The 23,899-nt window shown below is 45.8% G+C and overlaps 1 protein-coding gene across 1 annotated transcript in view; it reads left to right on the forward strand.

The window, feature by feature from the left end:
- The window catches only part of wdr91 (WD repeat domain 91), a 48,019-nt gene that overhangs the window by 9,213 nt on the left and 14,907 nt on the right, over positions 1 to 23,899 (forward strand). The window contains exons 7-12 of the mRNA XM_031875729.1: positions 36 to 207; positions 10,773 to 10,970; positions 12,249 to 12,439; positions 12,719 to 12,773; positions 12,886 to 12,981; positions 13,580 to 13,674. Coding sequence (XP_031731589.1) covers positions 36 to 207; positions 10,773 to 10,970; positions 12,249 to 12,439; positions 12,719 to 12,773; positions 12,886 to 12,981; positions 13,580 to 13,674 — 807 coding nt within the window. The remainder of the gene's footprint in view (positions 1 to 35; positions 208 to 10,772; positions 10,971 to 12,248; positions 12,440 to 12,718; positions 12,774 to 12,885; positions 12,982 to 13,579; positions 13,675 to 23,899) is intronic.

Below are 23,899 nucleotides of genomic sequence, written 5' to 3' on the forward strand. Positions count from 1 at the left end.
CCCCCCCCCCCCCCCCCCCTCCCCCTCCCTCTTAGGGACTTGGTGTCAAGCCAGCGCCCTGTCAGCACTGCCACCACTCCTTCCAGAAACTTCTTCTCAACATTCCTGCCGCAGGGCAGACGCACTCTGGGTAAACTGCCTCAGTTCACCACTGGGTCCTCGCCAAGCCAGGTTGCAGGGTGTAGAAAGGACCCGCCAATCAATCTGGTAAGAGGGGCTGGTGTTATCAAGTTTAAAAACTCATTGGGATTGAAAACAGATAAACAAAATTTCTTTGAAAGCAGGTAATATCAGAGGCTGAATTCCAAAATGTATATCTTTATATCTGCAGGTGGGTGGATATTTGGAAAAAGCTGAACATGCTTTGCGGCCAATGAATGGCCACAAAACGTGTTAAGCTGTAGTTCCACTAATGTCCACTAGTTGTTGCTCCGAGATGTAGTTTGGTTGCTTGTAGCAGTTTTAATAAGTAATACATAATTGATATCAAAATATGTAACGATTATTAATAACTAAAAAATTAATCATAAACCCATACATTTCTATAAAAAATGATGGTAATCAGCTTCCGCGATAAGACGTCATTAATATAAGTAAGGGAATTTGACTTTAGATTAAATTTAGGACACCACCCAATTTTGGAAAAATAGGGAAAACTTCAAAATTCTTAATTAATTAATTAAATCTCAATCTCTTGTCATGGTGTACAGGGACCTATTTCATATTCACACAAATCAAATGATCAAGTTATTTATAAATGTATTATTCATTAGACTAACTACATAACTAAACTGTCTTGTTCTGTGTTTCCTGTCTGTAACTATGTGTTTCTTGTGTTGCTGCCTGTCTTGGCCAGGTCTCCCTTGAAAAAGAGATTTTTAATCTCAATGGGACTCACCTGGTTAAATAAAAGAAATAAATAAAGAAATAAAAAATACTAAACAAAAACAAATGAATAAACGATAAAATAAACTAAATGAATGGAATGAATAAAGAATATACCAAAGATTGCAATGAATAACGACGAACCAAAAATATAATGAAAATAATTTCATGTGACTAGGTAAAATCAATGACTCATATTATTGATTGATGTCATTGAATTCGTTGTTTGACGTTTATACATTCAATTTATTTCAAAACATTTATTTTCAGTTCAGCGGTTGAGTTTGATGAGCACCAGGGTAGCTTGTGAAGCACCTTTTATACTAGTTCTAATTTAAAGGATATTTTACTTTAGTTCTAAAGCTTATTGATAGGTTATCATTGTATATACTGTATATGAATAGGCTGTTTATCTGTTAACTTCTGTAAACACAACAGTATGATTAAATATGATCAAATCATGTTTTAATCAATTAAGATCAAAGAGTTGCTTTGAGCTGTTTCTCGCAAGAGGTTTGACTATCAAACACACATTGTATGTAATAAAATGATGGAGTAAATGTAAATCAATCTGTGCAACTTGACGACAGTAGTAGTAGTAGTAGTATTTACAAGAGAAAAGCGTTAACGCAGTATGCTCAGCTGTCATATTGCAAATTTATCAAACTAATGCACGCTGATCATGTTCCCTTTGACAAAATATTAGCTGTGCAAAGTGCGTCAACGTTTACGTCACTGTTTGTAACCAGCGTTAGCAAACGTTGGTTAATGTTAAGTTAGCTGAATGTTTGTTTGCCAGGTGATATTTGTGTGTCAGCTGAATGAGTCTGGCATACTGTCAACATTTTCATTTTGGTTTCATTCAAAGTTGAGGGTAGCAGCACTGTAACACTCATGGCAAAGTCACAAATATCACATGGCAAACAAACACATAGCTAACGTTAGCATTAACAAATGCTACCTAGCGTTAGCCAGCTGTTACTAATGTAACAAAATAACACAGGTCATGTCTGACAAAATAGTTGATTGTTGCATTGATACGGCAAGCCAATGCATTGACTCCTTATGACAACTTTAAGTAAATAAGTTAGCTACATGCCAACTTAACTTAGTTATTAATGTCACATAATGACGTTTAAACGCCAGGTGCTGGTGTATTCCTTCAACATCGTGGACCTTCATATGAAGGCAAATCACTGTCAAAATCCGAGAGCGCAAATGAGATCCACGTGTATTTGACTTTGATGAGCGCTTTTACATTACTCCGCGCAGAATAGCTCTGCTCGTGCGAGCAAAATTACAGCCTGTGAGGAGAAAACCATGCTTTGAGCGTGATGGGCGGCCCCTTGCACGCGACTACTATCACTGCTCTTCTGCTCGCGAAACTTTTTTTTTTTTTACCTGCTTGTTCGCGAGTCTTTTACCTGCTCGCTCACGAGTAGATTTTCTTTTTGACACTAAGTGGGCGGACCCAGTCACCATTGTATAACTAAATTTTATTGGTTACAACCCTCGTCTTTAGATTCGCCGGATATCACTCTGACACAGACGCTAGGGGGCGATTTTCAGATTGCACTACATCACAGAGGTAAATAATGTAATGTACTGACACTACAAACATACGATGATCTTATAGAATATGATGCATTGCTGAAGATTAAACTAACCAAAAGAGTTAAAAACATGCAGCATACACGTTAATGCAGCAATATACAGTATATATCCTAAAACATCAGATATAATAGTAAAACACTGACAGGGTACATTTTACTGCACGTGTACTTTTACTTTCTGTACTTAAAGTACATTTAGCTGATAATAACATACTTGACTATGGTTTTGAATGCAGGTATTTTACTCGTAGTGTAAAATACCTGCATTATACCTGCATAATACCATACTGATGAAAATTGTTTCATCAGTATGGTATTAGTACGTTTACTGCAGTGAAGGATCTGAATAATTTTTCATCCACTAATTACTTGTCAGTGATTTAAGTTTGGGAACTTACTTGGCAAACAGTTAATGTACAAACAATTGTTCCTAACCTTGGCTCCAGATCCTTGACCGGGTCAATTGTTGCTCATATTATATACAACTACATTATATCTGTTAACCTCTGTAAACACAACAGTATGACCATATGATCACATCATGTTTTAATCAATTAAGATCAAAGAGCTTCTTTGAGCTGTTTGTCACAAGAGGTTTGACTATCAAACACACATTGTATGTAATAGAATGATGGAGTGAATTTAAATCAATCTGAGCAACTTCACTCCAGTTTATTTAGACAAACACATTTTGAATTATTGTATTTCAAAACACTAATATACTTTGTATTTCATCAGCCTCTACTGTCTGAACAGTTTAAAAAACCTGTCAGACAAATGTAGAACATTTACTTCTGAGATGTAGTGGAGTAGTATTTAGTGGCGGATTGAAAACCACCTCCTACTGTTATGTTCAAATTTCTCATCAAGGAAAAGGAGCCCCCCCCCTCTGCTCCTTTGTCCGTCAGCAATCAGGGCCGAATCAGCTGGTTCAAGTTAAAATCAAAAAGTATTTAATGTCTAACAAAAGCAAATGCAGTTACAAACTGAATCACACTATGAATAACAAAATGTATATACGTATATATTCCATGGAATTGAGACCTAATCCGTACCACCCGACAGACTGGTGTATTTGCCCGATGGTCTGGAGGAGGTCTGCCCATCGCTGGGGATTTAAATTCTTTTGTTCCAGGAGAGTCTCTGAAATGTCTCATATTTCACATTCGTTACCACATTGATCAGCTCAGCGATTGGCTGAAACCTGATCTGTTCTTCCTGCCCTGTGACCTGTTGTCTGTGGTCAGACACTTCATTCAGCCTTTTCTCCTCCAGCTCGAAGCCTGTCTCTTTCCAGTCTCCACCTTGCTCCAGCAACATTTATTACCTTTTATGGTGGTGTCATGAGACGTCTGGTTTCTTTCACAGTGTACAATACTTTCAGTGACTTTTCTCTTGATTTAAACTTCCACAAGTAAATATATTGTGACACATAATATCCAGCTCTAGGAGTGCTTTTAAACATAGATTTCTCACACTACACAGACGTAGCGTCTGTGTCAGAGTGATATCCGGCCAATCTAAAGACGAGGATTGTAACCAATTAAATTTAGTTATACAATGGTGACTGGGTCTGCCCACTTAGGCCAAATCCCAATGTCCCCCCCTAAACCCTCAAACCCTGAACCCTCAAGGACTTACTGAAGTCACCTGGTAAGTGGTTGAGTGTGAGAGGCTGTGAGGGCTTGAGATGGTGTAAATATGAATGGGACAGCACTTTGCTGCAACATATCATGTTACTATGACGACAAAAAATATGATGTATAATTGTGGGTATTTATTTTATACTTTGTACTCCCTAATTTGAAAGTCTTCAGACTCTTTCCTCACAAGATGAGAGGTAACTTCATATTATATATTTACTTGTTTTTATCAAAAACATCTTTGATGACAAAATCAAATATTTGATGAATAAATATCTTCTGATTTCAAGTTTATTTTTTGTTCCATCTTTAACCCTTAATGTTTCTGAGTAAATGTAATACTCCAGGCTGAACACACATGAGCCGTCCTCTTTGTTTACCTTTTTTTTACGTCTCCATGCGTCCACTGGGTACCCCGTGTTTAACGTCACATTGCAATGATTTGTGGGTAATTCCCTTGGGCTAAGTCAGCATACCATGCTGATTTACGGAAAGGGTTCATAAAGGGCTCAAAATGTCTGCCAGAGAGCCCTCAAACAGTTGACGATTTGACAGTGGGACAGCCCTAAACCCTCACGGACTTCGCGGGAGCGCGCCTCAAAGTCCGTGAGTCCGTAAGGGGGGACATTGGGATTGGGCCAAAGTGTCAAAAAGAAAATCTACTCGTGAGCGAGCAGGTAAAAGACTCGCGAGCAAGCAGGTAAAAGACTCGCGAGTGAGCAAGTAAAGGTTTCGCAAGCAGAAGAGCAGTGATAGTAGTCGCATGCAAGGGGACCCCCCCCCGCGTATTTAGGCACCCTAAATAGCAAGGTGAACAACGAAACATGACACCGTATGATTCAGAACATGCGCTCAAAGCATGGTTTTCTCCTCGCAGGCTGCAATTTTGCAGGCTGCAATTTTGCTTGCGCGAGCAGAGCTATTCTGCGCGGAGTAATGTAAAAGCGCTCGTCAAAGTAAAATATGCGCGCGGCTGTTTAATTTGCATGTGCGCACGTGGATCTCATTTGCGCGCTCGGATTTTGACAGTGATTTGCTTTCATACTGTGACCGAGCGTCTTGGGTTCGTGTATAAGGGCACTTGTCATACAGTAATAACTGGATTCGGGAGACCAGACATCTTGTATCAGCCCACGGCTACTCTCTTTATTATTGTTTCTCTCTTCGGCCAGAGGCGGGAGTTGCCCCTTTGCTACGGCAACCCTCAAGGGACATATCATCGTCAACACCAGAATGACAAACATGAGACAGTCTGTTACATACGTCCCCTCCTCAATTAGAAAAGTCCCCGTTTCGTGACCAGCAAACACATATAAAATTACACAAAAATCTCAAATCAACGAGAGAAAACAACAAATGACCACAGCTAACAGGAGTAAACCAAACTATAAATGGCACCCTAAATAGCAAGGTGAACAACGAAACATGACACCGTATGATTCAGAACAACTATAACGGCTAATTCACACATGGATTAATATCCCGGTTGGCAACCCACCAACAGTCAAAACAACATAATCTTGGAGGTGCGATGGGGGACGCACCACACGACCCCCGCGGGACTGTACAGGGTCAGGCTCTGCCCCACCCCCTCCAAGGCCAGTGTCCAACCGTCCTAGCACACGCTGCTCCCCCCTCCAGGGAGGCCGAGAAGCCCCCACTTCAGGAGAGGCCGGGAGGGAGGGTGATGTGTCAGCGACAGCCAGTGATGGTAGGGGCAGAGTGTCCCGTTTCAGTCTTATCATGGTGAACCACCTGGGCCCGGTGCAGCGGGTCAAGTGGGTTGACAATCCTGTATGTCAGGGCTGCCTCACCGCCTGAAGCCAGCACCTGCTCGACCCTGTAGGGGCCCTTCCAGTGAGGCGCCAGTTTGGTGCGACTCTCAGTCGGGTTGTTAAGCCACACTAACGCGCCCTCTCCATAAGGACGATGGCAAACATCCTCATCATGATACAGTTTCTGTCTCTCATGAACTTCTGTAGCATGAAGCCTCGCTTCACTGAAGGCTTTCTCCAGCCTCCCCACCAGGGCTGGCACATACTCCGGCAGGACTCCAGAGCCCTGAGAAATCTCGACTCTGTTAGAAATCAGAACATCAGCTGGAACACGTGCCTCATGTCCGTGCATGAGGAAGAAAGGGATAAAATAAGTGCTGGCATGTCTGGATGTGTTGTAGGCAAACGCCACCTGCTTCACATAATCATCCCATTCACCTCCATGCGGGAGCAGCATCTTCGCCAGCTGATCAATCAGAGTCCGGTTATGACGCTCTACCTTACCGTCTGATTTAGGGTTGTAGGCGATAGTGCTTGTCTTTTGGATACCTAACAACTTGCAGAGGCTCTGAATCACATCTGCCTCAAATTGTCGGCCTTGGTCGCTGTGCAGGACTTCAGGGATCCCATGCACCAGCACATAGTCATCAAACAGGCAGCGAGCCACTGTGTGAGCAGTCTGATTGGGCAGCACATACAGGTTAACACATTTGGTGAAATAGTCATCCACCACCAATATATATCTGTTCCCCCTTGAAGTTACCGGCAGCTCGAGGATATCTGCAGCCACCTGCTGTAGAGGGCGGCTAACCTGGGACCCTCCCATGGGAGCCCTCTGCCTGGGAACTGGGGCCCTGCGGGTTTGGCAGGCTCTGCACTGTTCACACCATTGTCTAATGTCTCTCAACATGAAGGGCCAATAGTAGGTCTGCCTGGCCTTCTCCAAAACTCGCTTTGCGGAAAAGTGTGCAGCAGCTGGGCCCCCATGCAGCTGCTGAAGAAGCTTGGGAGCCAGAGATGAGGGGATCACCACCTGCACGTGCCTCTCCCCTGCCGGAGAGAGTATAGTCCTGCACAACAAACCATCAATGACGGACAGATGGTTGAATTCAGTCCACAGTTTCCTGAGGCAGAGTGAGGACCCCCTCAGGTGTCTGCGAGGTGGTCTCACTGCATTTCGCCCCAACACTGCCTGAATTTCCGGGTCCTCACGTTGCAACAGCTGCAGCTCAGAGTCGCTGTGGCAGAGAGAATATGCCGGCCGCCGTTCCATGAGCACCTCCTCATCCCCTGGCAGCTCTGATTCGACCACCGATCCTGCAGCACACACATCCGACAGCGAGCCCGCCTGGTCTCTGGCATCCGGAGACGCAGGCCGGCGAGACAAGGCATCCGCGTTTTTGTGGCGTGAACCATCTTTGTGAATAATGGTCCAGTTGAATGGGTTGAGCTCCAAAACCCACCGGCCCCTTCGTCCTGTAGGATCGTTGTCAATGGCCATTTTCCTGAGCGCCAGCAGCGGGCGATGATCCGATATGATGGTGAATGCAGCGAGGCCCACATAGTGTTTAAATTCACGCACGGCCCATACTATGGCCCAGAGCTCCCTGTCGAAAGTGGACCATCTTTTCTGTGTGCACGTAAGAGCCTGGCTGGCCAATACCCCATGCAGATGTGCCAAGGCAGACCCCGCAGGATCAGCTCCATCATGCGTTGAAAGGTGGCAGGAGAGTTGGTCAGGCCCATAGGCATGGCGCGCTACTGGTACAAGCCCCTGCCTGTCGTGAAGGCCGTCTTTTCACGATCCTCTTCGGCCATTTCCACTTGCCAGTAGCCATTCGCAAAGTCAAGTGTGCTGAACCAAGTTGAACCCGCCAGGGCATCCAGGCTGTCATCCACCCGTGGAAGTGGGTGGGAATCCTTGACTGTCACAGAATTAAGGCACCGATAGTCAATGCAAAACCTCCATTGTCCCCCTTTCTTTTTAACAAGCACCACAGGTGATGCCCAGGGGCTGCAGCTCTCCTCCACTAGCCCATCAGCCAGTATACCAGCCACCTTCCGTTCTATCTCTGACCGCTTCTCCGGAGACGCCCGATAGGCGCGCTGCTTAATGGGGTGATGGTCACCAGTCTTAATGTGGTGTTTAACGAGTGTGCACCTGCCTGTATTCCCCTCCGTCGGAATGAACACATCATTGAACCTCTGTAGCAGGTCAGACAGTTTTGCTTTCTGTTGCTCTGTAATTGGTGAATCCTCCAGCAGATGGGGAGAGCAGCAGGCTGTGCCGGAACTGAATCCACTTCTGGGGAATGAATGAGTGGCATGATATCGGACTTTTCAAGCGGGTAGAACTCACCCATGTGCAACCCCTGCTTGAGCTCCACAGTCTTCCCTGTGGGATTGAGGACACGAGCCATAGTCACGCCATCCTTAATGGTGGTGACTGTGTGGGCAACCACTAGTCCAGTCGTTTCTGGGATGTTAGGCTCCAGGTAGCCCTCAAACTCTTTTGCAGACAAGCCAGCAGTGATAGGCGAGAGAACAGTCACTGGCACCAGGGCCTCGCTCATAGGGGGAATGGTCATAGCTCCAGCCAGGGACACGTTACAGCATTCAGGGACTAATTCTCCACCCCTCAACAGGGGCACTGTAGCATCCCATAACTGCAGCACACCCCGTCCCCAGTCCAGCAGTGCATGGTTCTTGGCTAGGAAGTCCAGACCCAGTAGGACAGTTTGAGTGGACTCTCGCAAGACATGAAATGTGTGTTGCTAACAGGTGGGGCCCAAGCAGAAAGTCACCACAATAGTGCCCAAAGTATCCAACATTTGTCCATTAACTGCACGCGAGTCGATAGTTATTTTTCAGTGGTCGGTTTCGCAAGGCAGGGACTGACGTACGAAAGTCGGCACTAATCAATGGCACAGTCGCTCCTAAGTCAACTAATATGGACACGTCAGTGCCTTCAATCACCCCTCTAACGTAGGAGGTAGGGTGGTCCACACTGTCCATCTCAGCAATATTCTCAGATATCGGCGGCTGTAAGGAGCCCTCAAGTGGTGTAGCTGGTGTCAGGGCCTCGACACCAGCTACTGACCGTTTCCCTGACGATCCTGTTGCTGTGGCAGGAAACGCACGTTGCGCCTCCTTGGCTCCTCCTCCTGCCGGGCCCGCCACCCTGGACTGGGGCTCTTGAGAGCCTGGGAGGGGGCGACACCCCTCCATCCTGATGCCGGCTTCGTGATTGATAGTCTCTCTGAGGCCAGACAGGCCCGCGGTCAGGAGAGTGGTCCCGGGGCACCCTCGACCGACAGCCCATCTCTCCACAGGTGCAGCTACAACGTCCTCCCGAGGGCGAGCGGGACCCCTGTCCCCTCTGGTTGGGACTACTGGTCCTCAACTTCCGATTCTCCTCATAGATGTCCTTTATCTCCACTCTCATCAAAGACATCTCCTCTGTCAGTTTATCGACTGCCTTCTGCACGGTATTATCAGTTGACACTGACTGCACAGACACACTGTCCCCGAGTCTATGGGTGGCCATATGGTTACTCACAAGGTCTCTCTGCAGAGCCTCCCTGGCATTTTCGCACTGTTCCGCGATAATCGGAGCCTCCTCCAGATCAGTGGCGCCCTGCTCCAGGCATTTGGATCTCAAAGCAGCATCCAAACTGGCAAGGAAGCGTCAAAACTTCTCCTCCCGCTGCGCTACGGTTCCATAGTCCAGGAACGCCTCCAAGACCAGTCAGCTCACGTCGGCGGCATACACCTCCATGCTCTCGCCCGGAGCACGCATGCGAGCCACCAGGCTGGCTCTGAAGCGGTCCATAAACTGTCTCTGTCCAAATGCCACGCCGAGTCTTTCTTTAACAGCAGCATAATCCGACTTAACTGCGTCCGGAAGGCTGTCCCACAGTAGAAAAGCCGACTTGCTCAAGTGGGTGGGCAGAAGTCTCACCAGCTCATCTCCGTAATCTCCTCCGCTCCCCACTGATGCTCTGACGGCAACTTCCAGCTGTCTCACCCAGCCGAGGAAACTCTGGCTACCGTCACCAGAAAACGGAGCAGGCAGGTCCACATGGATCTCCCTGCTGGCCGAACGTCTGTCTGATAGCCCTGAGCTGGGCTTCCACGAGTCTTCGTCTCCAAACCACATCACAGTGCCCCGCAGTTAGCCTGCTAGCTAAACTATTTCACAGCTAAACTATTTCGCAGTAAAAAAAAAAAAGAATGTGGTAGCGGTCCGTAGTCGGTGCCTAAAAAAATAAAAATAAAAACACCACTGCCACCAATGTGACCGAGCGTCTTGGGTTCATGTATAAGGGCACTTATCATACAGTAATAACGAGTCGGGAGACCAGACATCTTGTATCAGCCCACGGCTACTCTCTTTATTATTGTTTCTTTCTTCGGCCAGAGGCGGGAGTTGCCCCTTTGCTACGGCAACCCTTAAGGGACATATCATCGTCAACACCAGAATGACAAACATGAGACAGTCTGTTATAATACCTTCAATACAGTTGCTGTATCCCTTTGTTTGGATTACTTTGGAGATCTTTGCAGATTTATCTTCCCACGTTTGACTGTTTCAACAATTAGCTCTGATGTTTGGACCACAAAAGCAATTATTTATTCATAACAACAAATATTTGTGTGTGCATCAAAAATATATTTGCGAATGTTGGAAAGATGGAGAAAATATACTTGTGAATCCTTGTGTGTGCTTTCATTAATGCTGAGACTGATCTGACCCCATATCTGGCAGCCATATAGGGGGTCCTCAAATATAAGTGGCTAATAGAATTATGACCTGAGATCATCTTCTGTTTCTAAAACTAATTTGTCTTTTCTAGCCTGCAAAGTCAAAAGAGGCAGTCCAAGCTAATGAGGTGAAACCAGTTTCCAGCCAGGCATCAACCAGTGAACCCAAGAGCTCCCAGTCACAACAGTCAACAAACCAGCCTACAAACCAGCCATCTCATCCCAGACACAAGAAAATCCAGGAACATGAGAAAGAGAGGAAGGAGCTTTTCTCCAAACCACCACCACAGGTACCTGAAGAGTAGGACTGGGAACATTTGACATTAGAACTGTAGTCACAGCAGTTTTGTGCATTTTATAATGTCTGGTTTCCTTGTACAGTAAGTAACTGTAGCCAGATTTTTTTATGCCAAGTATACAAGGAATTTGAATCTGCTTTTTTGCATCTCTCAATATACTTACACAGAAATAGATAACAGCTTGGAACAGGGACAACAAAGCTAAACAAATACAGGTTAAGGATCGACAGGACTTTTATGTACACAAGTAGTGATGTTCATCCCGCGCCAGGACGCAGGGTCAGCAAGCTAAGGAGAGAAATCCAGAAGTCTCTCTCCCCAGCAACATTTTCCAGATCTTCCTGGGGAACTGCAAGGCGTTCCCAGGCCAGACGAGATATGTAATCTCTCCAGCATATTCTGGGTTTACCCTGGGGCCTCTTACCAGTTGAACTTGCCCGGAAAACCTCTAAAGGGAGGCATTCATGAGGCATCCTGATCAGATGCCTAAACCACCTCAGTTGGCCCCTTTCGACGCAAAGGAACAGTGGATCTACTCCTGAGCCCACCCACCCTACAAAGGAAGCTCATTTTGGTCGTTTGTGTTCGCGATCTCTTTTTTTCTGTCACTATCCAACGCTCATGACCATAGGTAAGGGTCGAAACATAGATGGACTGGTAAGTCGAGAGCTTTGCCTTCCAGATCAGCTTCACCACAACAGTCCGGTACAACGCCCGCAGCAATGCTGATGCAGCAACGAATACAACTCACCAGTTAAAATGTTTGATCTTGTTTGTTTAACTTGTACACGGACAGAAATGTAAAAGTTGTGGTTTTACAGTACATATGCTGGAACTGCTATGGGTGAACAACAGCTGGGTCACTTACATGTAGGGACTGCTACAAATACATTCCCATGAATACTCTTTTTATGTGATTGTGAACGAGCTAACCAAGTGGTTATAAGCTAGAGGTAGCAAGCCAGCTAGTTTATCGAGCGTTGTTGGCTGATAAGTGCCAGCATGTTACCAGCTGGCTAGCATGCCAACCAGTGTAGCTCTGCACCTAACCCATGAGCAGTCACTACCCAACAAGCTTCCAGCACCATCAATTTCATGAGGATGTACAAATCAATGTCTTGGTCTCACAGGGAATTAAAATATTTTACTTGTGAACAGCTATTCCATTCAAATGACCTGCATTATTTTTGAAGTTAGGGTGCTGTAAATGATGGCTGGAACTTGACAGTTGTTCAATTTACACTGACAACATCCTTCTGTTATCTTTAGATACTAGAGAAGAAAGGGGAGACAGGAGAGGTAGAGTTACTTGCTGAGACCTCCAGCGAACCTCCTGACCCCTGCTCATACAGCAGGAGCTGCAGAGGAGCAGAGGGAGGAGGTCTTTCAACGGACCAGTCTTTCATCAAACTCAGCCAGGAGGAGTACGGAGAACACCACTCCTCCATCATGCACTGCAGGTCTGCCTTCCACACACTACTAGTTTTGTTTAACTGGTCATACAGGGGAAGGTAATACTGACTGACCCCACCCCTTCTTCATCACAGTATCTCACAAATATATTAGCCTGCTCGGTTCCTGAACAGGTAATAGATGGAAAACCATCTGGGAAATTTACGATTTTAACAGCAGGTGGACTTGACTGGCTTTTAAAGTCACATAAAGATAAAATAAGATAAAAACAAAACCTAAAACATTCATTCTTCTCTTTTTCGTCCATTTGTCCTTCTGTTTTCCAGGGTTGACTGTTCTGGTCGCCGGGTTGCTAGTTTGGACGTAGACGGAGTCATTAAGGTGAATCTGCACCAATTATCTTTTGGGGTTATATGAACATAGAAAATACATGCGTATTATTGTATATCACCAATTGAAACACATAATAGCCTTCATTCTCACTCTTTCTTAGGTGTGGTCATTCAACCCCGTCATGCAGACCAAAGCCACCATCATGTCCAAGTCTCCTCTGCTGTCTTTGGAGTGGGCCACCAAACCAGACAGACTGGTATGATCAAGACTGCACATTAACTGAGTATAGTGACATTGACAACGTTAATCAGATTTCTATTTGTACTTTTAACTTGATAAATGATTACATTCAGTCATCAATTAACTGATGTGCTCAGGAAATTACTAAACGCTTGACACATTCCTACAATTCATGAAATGAATTGCCTTGTGATTTTTTTGTGTTTAAACTTACACACACAAAATGCGCATCCAAATATATAAAATGCACAAAACTAAAAACAATCCTAGACAAAAAAATACAGTCATTACAGCATGGCACCTACACATGCAAGGCCAGAAAGCTAAAAATAAATAAAGTATGGTCTGTAAAAAATATGAGTAGAAATACCATGTAACACAAATGAGATGTTATGCATAAAACTGAAGCTGAAACTGAAGCATTAGTAAAACTACCCTGTATGTGAGATACACTAAGAAGTGTACTGGCAATCACATTCTGCAAATAGGGTTCTTGGTTTAGGTTAGCTATAGAGTAAGGCATGTAGTACTTTATAGTGAAGGTTAGCGTCCCAGGGGAATGTATGTAAGTTAATGAAAGGTCCCTCTGAGTGACAAAAACTCTGTGTGGTCAGTTGTTACTAGGCAGCGGTGTTGGCACGGTGCGGCTGTATGATACGGATGCCAAGAAGAATCTTTATGAGATGAACATCGATGAAACTCATCCACGGTAAACCTGGTTTTCTGTCTACTGTACTTTATTACAGTTTGTTACAATTGTTTACACACATTTCTCTATATTGAGGTAACTTTTTCAAAACAGTCAGACTGTTCTCTTTATCGACATGTACAGTCAGGGCCATACGTATTTGGACTATGACACAATCTTTTTAATTTTGCTTATTTACACAACTCCAATGGATTTGAAACTAATCAGTCAATATGTGGTTGAAGTGTAGACTTTAAGCTTTAATTCAATGGATAAAACAAAAAAATCACAATGACTGTTTTTACACAGCCATCCACATTTTCAGAGGCTCAAAAGTAATTGGAGAATTGTCTGACAAACGGTTTCATGGCCAGGTGTGGCCTATTCTGTCACTATTTCATGACAAATGATGCCGACAATAGGATTCAAAATGTTATATTTGCAGTTGGTAGCTGGTCCTTGGAACTCTCAGCATGCGGACACAAAAAGGTGTCAATGCAAGTGAAGGAGGCCATTATTAGGTTAAAAAAATTGGTGTACCTTGGTGACGAAAAACCCCTTCATAACATCTACCGAAGTCAAGAACACTCTGGACCAGGTGAGGGGAATGAGAGATGATCGGGTGTGAATGGTAGGATCTGAAATGACACGAAAGTTAATAAAACAAGCAGACAGGATGAAAACAAACTAATATGAAGGGGAATTCGTGACACAACCTCCCCCTCTAGGGACGGCTCTTGACGTCCCACTGGGTTGGTCCGGATGGGCCTGATGGATGTCCGTGATCAGGGAGGGATCAAATATTCTGCGAGCGGGGAACCCATTCACACTCTTCAGGACCATAACCCTCCCAGTCCACTAGGTATTGCAAGCCTCTACCCCATCGCCGAGACTTGAGAAGGCAACGGACCGTGTAGGCAGGTGCCCCATCGATGAGCTGGGGGGGCGGGGGGGGCTGAAGGGGGCTCTCCTTGACGGGTTTAATCCTGGAGACATGAAAGGTGGGATGAATTCTCATGGATGATGGCAGACAAAGACGGACAGCAGCAGGATTGATGATCTGAGAAACGGGGAAAGGGCCCACGACGCGAGGAGCCAATTTCTTGGATTCCACTCTGAGGGGAAGGTCCTGCGTAGACAGCCAGACACGTTGTCCCGGGGCATAACGGGGTGCAGGAACACGGCGTCTGTTGGCAGACCTTTGGTAGCGGTCGGACGAGCGCAAGAGTGTGGAGCGGGCCTGCTTCCAAGTGCGTCGGCACCGCTGGATGAATGCCTGGACTGAGGGGACACTGGCCTCTTGTTCCTGCTCCGGGAAGAGTGGTGGCTGATATCCACGGGCACACTGGAACGGTGACAACCCGGTGGCTGAACTGGGAAGGGTGTTGTGGGCATACTCGACCCACAAGAGCTGCTCAAACCAGGAGGAGGGGTTGCGGGAGGAGAGACAGCGTAAGGCTGTCTCCATCTCCTGATTCATCCGCTCAGCCTGCCCATTAGACTGTGGATGGAACCCTGACGAAAGACTGACCGTGGCTCCCAGCAGCCTGCAAAACTCTGACCAGAAGCGAGAGGTGAATTTTGGTCCCCGGTCGGAGACCACGTCAATGGGCAAACCATGAAGCCGGAAAACATTTTGCAGTAATATTTTAGCAGTCTCTTTGGCAGTAGGTAACTTGGGTAGTGGAATGAGCAGAGCAGACTTGGAAAATCGATCAATGATTGTGAGAATAACTGTGTTACCATCAGAAGGGGGTAGGCCGGTTACAAAGTCCAAAGCGATGTGAGACCAGGGACGACTAGGAACTGGCAGAGGATGAAGAAGCCCAGAGGGAGGTTGGCGAGTGCTCTTATGCTGAGAACAAACCTGGCAAGCACCAATGAACCCCTTGGTGTCGTCCTCCATGGAAGACTACCAGAAACGCTGTCTGAGCAGTGCTAGTGTGCGTCTGATCCCAGGATGGCAAGCTAGGCGGGAAGAGTGGCCCCACTGGAGGACCTGAGGACGGAGATTGACAGGAACAAACAACCAGTTATCACGACAAGCACTGGGGGCAGGGTGTTCGGCATGGGAGCGCTTTACCTTGTCCTCCACCTCCCAGGTTACCACACCAATAACGCACTCAGGGTGGAGGATACTTTCAGGATGGGAAGGAGAGCTCTCTCACTGGAACTGACGGGACAAGGCGACGGGCTTGACATTCTTTGAACATGGTCTGTATGAGAGTGAAAACTCAAAACGGTTAAAAAAAAGAGCCCACCGAGCTTGACGAGAGTTCAGTCGCTTGGCCGAACGGATGTATTCTAGATTTTTGTGGTCTGTCCAGACCACAAACGGCTGCTCCGCCCCCTCTAACCAGTGTCTCCACTCCTCCAATGCCAGTTTGACCGTCAACAGCTCCCGGTTCCCAATGTCATAATTCCTCTCCGCGGGGGACAGCTTCCGGGAGAAGAAGGCACATGGGTGAACCTTTTGGTCCTCAGCCGATGTAGGACTGCTCCTACACCAGTGTCCGAGGCGTCCACCTCCACAATAAACTGCCGGGCAGGATCTGGGAATATGAGGATGGGAGCAGAGGTAAAACGGGATTTTAACTCGCCAAAGGCCCCTGCTGCCGCAGAGGACCACCGGAAGGGCACATGCGGGGAGGTGAGATCGGTCAAGGGAGCAGCCACCGAACTGTAGTTACGGATGAACCGCCGATAGAAGTTTGCAAAGCCCAAAAAGCGTTGAAGTTCCTTGCATGTGGACGGGAAGGGCCAGTCAGCAACTGCTTTGGTCTTGGCAGAGTCCATCTGGATATTACCAGCATTGAGGACAAAACCCCAGAACGATACCTCTGTGGTGTGGAACTCGCACTTCTCCGCCTTTACGAAGAGCTGATTCTCCAAAAGCCTTTGGAGGACTTGGCGTACATGGACCACATGTTCCTGTTGATACTTCGAGAAGATAAGAATGTCATCCAAATACACAAAAACAGAAACATTGAGCATATCCCGGAGAACATCATTGACCAACCCCTGGAAGACTGCAGGGGCATTGGTGAGACCAAATGGCATAACTAAATACTCATAATGTCCACTAGGAGTATTAAAGGCAGTCTTCCACTCGTCCCCCTCTCGGATTCTCACCAAATGGTCAGCATTGCGGAGATCGAGTTTGGAAAAAATGGTAGCACCTTGTAGCAGCTCAAAAGCAGAGGCAATAAGTGGAGAGGGTACCTATTTTTTACAGTAATGTTATTGAGTCCTCTGTAGTCAATGCAAGGGCGCAGGGATTTGTCCTTCTTTCCGACAAAGAAAAAACCCGCTCCCGCTGGAGATGAAGATGGCCGAATGATTCCTGTAGCCAATGAGTCATTAATAGAGCTCTCCATAGTCTTCGTCTCAGGAGCAGATAGGGAAAAAAGTCTACCTCTGGGAGGAGATGTACCCGGGAGGAGGTCAATGGCACAGTCATACGGGCGATGAGGCGGCAACGAGGTGGCCTGGGCTTTGAGAAAAACCTCCTTAAGGTCAAGATACTCCTTTGGAACCCGGAGAGATCTGGGAACTCAGAAGAGACGGGCAGACTAGGAACAGACGATGAGGCAGATTTTAAACAGACAGCATGACAATGAACACTCCACTGTAATACAGTTCCTGACGCCCAGTCAATGTGTGGATTGTGTCTCCTAAGCCACGGATAGCCCAAAATGACTGGTTGCTGTGGTGCATGGATGAGATGGAAGGTGAGCATTTCATTGTGATTACCTGACATTGTCATTGGCAGAGGAGTGGATTGATGGGTAACCCTGCAGAGGAGATGACCATTTAAAGCTGTGGCGTGGATGGGTTTTCCCAGGGCCACCTGCTCAATCCCCAGCTGGGAGGCCAGCGTTCTGTCCATAAGGTTAGCATCTGCACCAGAGTCAATGAGGACTGAGACAGTGCGATTGTTCCCTGACCAAAACAGTTGAGCATGAATCAAAGGGCGAGAGGGCATTTTTAAGTTCACATTTCGACTCACCAGCGCTCTCCGGATGACTGGTGAGCCATCTCTTTTACTGGACAAGAGGTTGCAAAATGGCCACTCTGGCCGCAGTAAAAGCATCGATCCTCCTGCAGGCGGCGCTGTCGTTCTGCTGTGGAGAGCCGGGTCCGCCCCAGCTGCATAGGCTCAGGAGAGTCGGCCGGACCGTCAGAGACCCGTTCCGACGGAAACCCCCGAGGATCGTTGGATCGGCGAAAGATACAAGTTCAGTTCTTTTACTAGAGTTCAGGCAGGGTCAAAACCGGGAGGTCAGTCAAACAGGCGAACAAATCCAATAAGGGGCAGGCAAAAATCCAAGGTCGAAAAACAGGCAGACAGGGTCGGAACAGGCAGATCATGAACAATATAAAGGTACGCTGGAGAACTTGGCAATAACACACAAGACAATCTGGCAGGGAACAAGTGCAAGAGAGGGGACCTAAATTCTCTGCCTTTGGAAATGCACTCACAAAGCCATCCTGCCAGGCGTTTCTTGGACAGGGCTTCACCATCCCTGAAGCACATGAACAGCTGCTCAGTGTTTTAATGACCTTAAATAACTCCTTAAGGTCTTGGGAACAAGAGAGGGAGGGATTTGGTCAAAGGGTTGCTACAGTCACCACGGAGCAACAAGCAACGGGTGTGCATTGGCAGGTTGGTTAGTTCACATACTCTCTGAGCTGAGCTCAGCTTTCTGACACCCTGCAAGAACCGCTTTGCGAAAGCTTAAGTGACATGAGAGAGCCCCTATCCACCAAACACTGCAAAAAGGAGAGAATAGACCCCAACTGCACATGACAGGGGATCTAGCCTCTTTTCCTTGCACCAGCGGTGTAATTCTTACCACTTTGCCTTGTTGACCCCGCTCTAGCTGCACAACCTGTCCAGGCAGACTAGCAGTCTTCAGAATGTCTCTTTCAGGAGCCAAGCCTGGAGAGGACATCCCAGAGTGGGCAGCGTATAGGGGCCTATTGCCCCAACCTCTTGAGACAGTACCATCATCTGAATCACCTTTGCATTCCACAGCGCCAAGCGGTCACCTGGAGCTACCAGAATGACCAACTGGTCCTGCCTCACCCAGCAGGAGATGGATGAGGTGGAGCGGCATAAATGCGTCATGGAGCTGTTCTTGACCATGGCACGTGGGCAAATGCGTCTTCCTTCAGGGGTGGATATTCCCACTGCCTGGGGAGAGCCAAAGCAGGCAGTGGGTGATGCGTAGGTTGGCGAACCAATCCACCTAATCTTTCTCAAACAATTTCCAATTCTGCTTCACTTCTTGTCTGGTAGGGGTCCACCTCTTAACATGAGGTCAGCACCTCTGTAGTCTTCAACAGGCCAGTGGACCGTGCTCTGCACTGCCTGTTGATATAGGCCACTGTTGTGGGATTGCCGATCCTCACCATCATGTGCCTCCCCTGTATCAGGGCACAGAAGTGCTCCAGGACCAAAATCCCTGCCTGTCAGGCACGCATCTGTGAACACCTTGATGTAGAAGGTCACTCGTCCCGGCTGCTTCCCTTTCTCATATATTTGCCACTCTTAGAGAATATGCTAATTTTCTTCTCGTAAATGTACTTGTCTTTTACTTCTACTACTAAATGTACTTCCTAATCTCACAAATTTGTGTGTTTTTTCACTTTAATCTCAGAGAATATCCAAAGGACCTGTGGTATCTCTCTTTCACACACCGCGAGTGAAGCAGCTTTTCACTGAAGGACCTGCCCGGTGCTTTCAGATTGTTCTGCATGGGGTGGGACATGTTCTCCATGAGGGATCATGACTTCGCCCTCATCTCCTTTGCGACTGTGGATCAATAGTAGAGCGGGTTGACCTTCAATCAGAGGGTCGGCGGTTTGATCCCCGGCTCCGCTAGTTCATGCGTCCTTGGGCACTCAACCCCAAATTGCTCCCGTAGGTGTGTGAATGGGTATGAATGGTTGGATGACATCTAGTGTTAAAGCACTTTGAGTGGTCGGAGGACTAGAAAGGCGTACAAGTCTGTTTACCATTTACTTATCACTTCCACTAGATAGAGGGGGCATCCCAGGACCAAGCTGGCCTTCATAACTAGTCTGTTTAGTCTCTTCCTGTCAGCAGTCAAGATGCTGCTGCCCCAGCAGACTACTCCCTGAAGATGACTGATGCCACTACAGAATTGAAAAAGGTCCTCAGGAGTTCTCACTGCACTGAGACTCCCCAGCATATAGAGTCGGTGTTGTCCCTTTTTGTAAAGTGCTTTTGTGTTATCTGTCCAGTCCTGTGTATTATTCAGGTGAACATCCAGGTAGTTATAAGATAAGGTAAGATAGACTTTATTGTCCCGAAGGAAATTTGCCTTGGACACATACAGTATCTGCTGTTAAAAAATACAAAAATAACATAGTGAATACATACAGTACATACACAGACTATCGCCACTCCACATGCTTGCACACCCAGTACCTACAGTACATGTACAGCCAACAAATAAATTGCACACTGCCCATTGTACAACACACCTGTAGTCATCGTAATAGTGTACATAATATGTACAGTGGTAGTAGAGCAGCCTCATCAACATAGAATCATCATAGAAAGTACATGTTAAGATAAAAATCAGCGTTACAGGGGTTAGGCTCTGGCTAGCTTGCCATTTAGGGCTTTGATGGACAGGGGGACTAAGGAGTTCTTAAAGTGGTTGAGCCTGCACTGGGCGACTCTGAAGCATCTGCCTGAGGGAAGAAGCTGGTATTCAGAGTGGAGGACATGGGTGGGGTCTGAAATAATCTTCTGGGCCTGTCTGATTATAGTTTCATCAAAGGCAGCCTGGAGTGTGGGATGCTGTCAGACTCCCATGATTTTCATGGCTCTTTGTGTTAGTCGGGTAATCTGGGCTTTCAGCTGTACACTGAGATGCCAAACCGCAGGATGCTCTCAACAACGGCGTGGTAGAAGAGGAGCAACACTTTCTGGTTGACACCAAGACCCTCAGCCTACGAAGGAAATGTAGCCGCTGTTGGAGCCTATGCAGACATTTTGAGAGTGTTTGCACCTGTACATTGTCTTGTATCCTCACATACTGTGGTTGGTTGGTGAGGTCGTCCAAGATCTAGATTTGCCTATGTCTGTTGAGGTCCTTTGCGTGCGGGGTCTTTGGCACTGGTACCATGCTGGAAGTTTTCTACAGCTGTGGCGCTGTCCACAACTTCAGGCTCAGGTTAAGTGTTCAAGGTTTTGCAAGTCCTGCACAGGACTTAAAAAACCTTGAGCCTTGATGCCATCCGGACCTGCAGCTGCGTGATAGAGGTTGGGAGTGGGGGCACCGGACAGGAAATACAGTGGATGTGAGCTGAATGTAGGAGGTGGAGATGGGACAATATACAGGGGATACAGAGGTTCAAATCATTCACCCACTTGCGGTTTCCTAGAGGCTTAGATTTGGGTTCCTCATAGCCAAAGGTGGTTTTGAGGCCCCTCAAGACTCAGTTTATGTTGCTCTGCTGCAAATACTCCTCCACCTGTAGCAGTTTTTCCCATCTGTGATCCTGCTCCTCAGCTCTCTATGCACATTCTTTAGCTATTACTTATTTTCTGACATAAATACCCTCTTTTTTTCCTTGAAGAGAATCTTTATGTCAGGAGTTGATACAGTCGGTTATACAGTGTGTGAGACTATCAATATCTTCCCTAGGTTATGATCTGATCTCCCAAGGGGAGAGAGAGGTGATGGGTTGTATGCTTCCTTGGTGTTGGCATGAAAAAAATCCAAACTTTCGTCTCTGGGGTGGCATGTATAATGAGTGAGTGTGTGCAGAGTGTAGAAGGGAGAAGCATGATTAAAGACACAAGAGGGTGTTGTGTCTGTTGTCTGCTTGTAGGAATATACGCCGCTATTGTAATAACATGTGAGAATTCCCTTGGAGTCTTTCAACCGGAGCCGATTGTCCTCAGTGAGGGGTCTGTGGCAACGTCGGCAACCCACCAGACCTGTCTTATAACATGGACCAGGTCTCTTTACCATGCTTTGTGGGTGTTACTTTTTTGCCCTGTCATCACCATTTATATCCATACAACCAATGTGTTTATGATAAAAAGTAGTTTACCAGAGCACAAAATCCTTTACAAGGCACAACATTGTTTACAAGAGCACAATGTTCTTCATAGATCTAGCATCAGTTTTTCTCTCAAAGTGCACCAAATTGATGCATTTTATTTTGAAATGTACAAAAAAAATCTTTTCTCAAACTCAAATTGGCTTGGGGCCACTGCTGATATTGTCATCTCATAGCAGGGCCACTTCAACGTTCAAGTACTACAAGAAAGCACAATATTTCCGACCAATATATTTTCATTATACTTAACAGAATAAATGCAAACCGCAGGTTGTATACATTCATACTAGTTTTTAACAGTGAATTTTTCCCTTACTTTATTTGAAATATCTTATTGAAATCTTGCACTGAAATAACAAATGGATTCCCTGAATACATTTGTACTTTATTTGTTTTCTTCCCAGACACCTGGCAGTGCTTCTGCTCACACAACTGAGACTAATTTGCCCTGATCGAGGTCACAGTTGAAACCCTAAGTACAGCTTCAAGATGGGCATCACTAATCCTGGACCTGAACCGGAAATTTGTTAAAGTTCATAGTCGAGAAACGTTTCTCACATAGATATGTGCTTCCAAAAAGGCACATTACCCGAGTGAATGCTTAGGACAGCTCAGAGAAGGATGGAGGCAATCCACTTATAAATTGTCCAGTCATGTCTTTTTCTTGTGCCTCTCTGAATTTAGCTTTTAGCTCACTATTGCACTGCAAGTCAATAAATTCCATTTGCAACATACTTGGGACACTCCACATCAGCTGAGAAGGGCTCTGCAAACAGCTGTATTTTTCCTCAATTTCAATTTTGTGGTGAATGCTTTCACATTTTTATAAGCTGCTGTGATAAGCTGACCAGGGCCCTGGAGCTTCAGGTTTAGGATGCTCAGCTACTGTTTTATGCCTACTATGAATGCAAGGTAACCCATCTTGGATCATCAAGTTCAGGAACATTCCATTAATTTCTTCACCTCTGTTCTTATTTTTTAAAAATCTCCTGGTGAGCAAGTGAAGTACAGCACCATATGTTAGGCCCTGGGTTAGCGGTGCTGTTGAAAATTCCTAGAACTGATGTAATTGATACAAACATGGATAACAGAAAAGACATGTTCATATTTCAAGCATTTGCTGCATGTCTGTTCGATGGTAAACCAGCGCGCTCATACATGCAGCACAGCTCCTGAAATACAGTATATCCGTGGCTGTGGTAAGGCCGTGCATTTGACACAAACTCAGTAACTCTTCTGTCAATTTGAATTGGTCATTAACCCTATTGCTGAACAGAATATCGCCGACATGCAACATTTAATCCTTCAGAAACTGCCCTTCTGTAAATGGCTTTCCTGGTTTGGCGTATCCCACTCACAACATAACTTGCTTCAAATGCAAAAAAAGGCCTTATGCAATATACTTTGCTAAGATGTTACTCCTCTCTGTAGCTGAGTGGCTCATTTTTTCCATGTTCTCCATGTTTAGGCGGGTAATGACACTTGGGATTATATTCCTTTGAAACGGTGACTTTTTCATTGCATATCAGGCGGATGGCATTTCCATTAAACTCCACAAAAAATACTGCAATGTCCATCTTTCTTGAAACTGTCCTGTATTCAACATCCACTTTACTTTTCAGTTTGAAAAGAGACATCTTTGTTGTTTGCAGCCAAACAAAAAATTAAGGCCTGTGAAAATTACTCTCTTCTCATCAAAAACTAACCGGTCATGTGCACCTTTGCCATTATTTTGCATGAAACTAAATACATTTTTAATAGATTTGTGTTTTTATTTCAATTGTATGTGAAGTGGTAGTTTAAATTGGTAAAAAACAACTACAAAAATAATTACATAAAAAAAAATATTGAAGGCCGAATTATATTATATTTTTGGCATCATTTAGTGGGCCCGAGGGGTCTCTACAGAGTCCAAGGCCTTGTTTAGTGGGTGTAAAATTTACCATATTCACTATCTTAATTTAGCATGCTAGTATTTCCTAATTTTATCAAAGTAGAGTTTAGCCTGGTTGAAATGGCATAGTTCAGCAGGTTTTTGGGGTCATAAACCAAAATTTGGAGAATATTCAAAATGGTTCTAACTTTGGTTCCACCTCGTGAACATAAAGGGGTTACCAAAGTCATTACTATTTATCCTATG

The sequence above is a fragment of the Anarrhichthys ocellatus genome, unplaced genomic scaffold (assembly GCF_004355925.1).
Source record: "Anarrhichthys ocellatus isolate YVR2014 unplaced genomic scaffold, GSC_Weel_1.0 scaffold95, whole genome shotgun sequence".
In the NCBI taxonomy this organism is placed as follows: Eukaryota; Metazoa; Chordata; class Actinopteri; order Perciformes; family Anarhichadidae; genus Anarrhichthys; species Anarrhichthys ocellatus.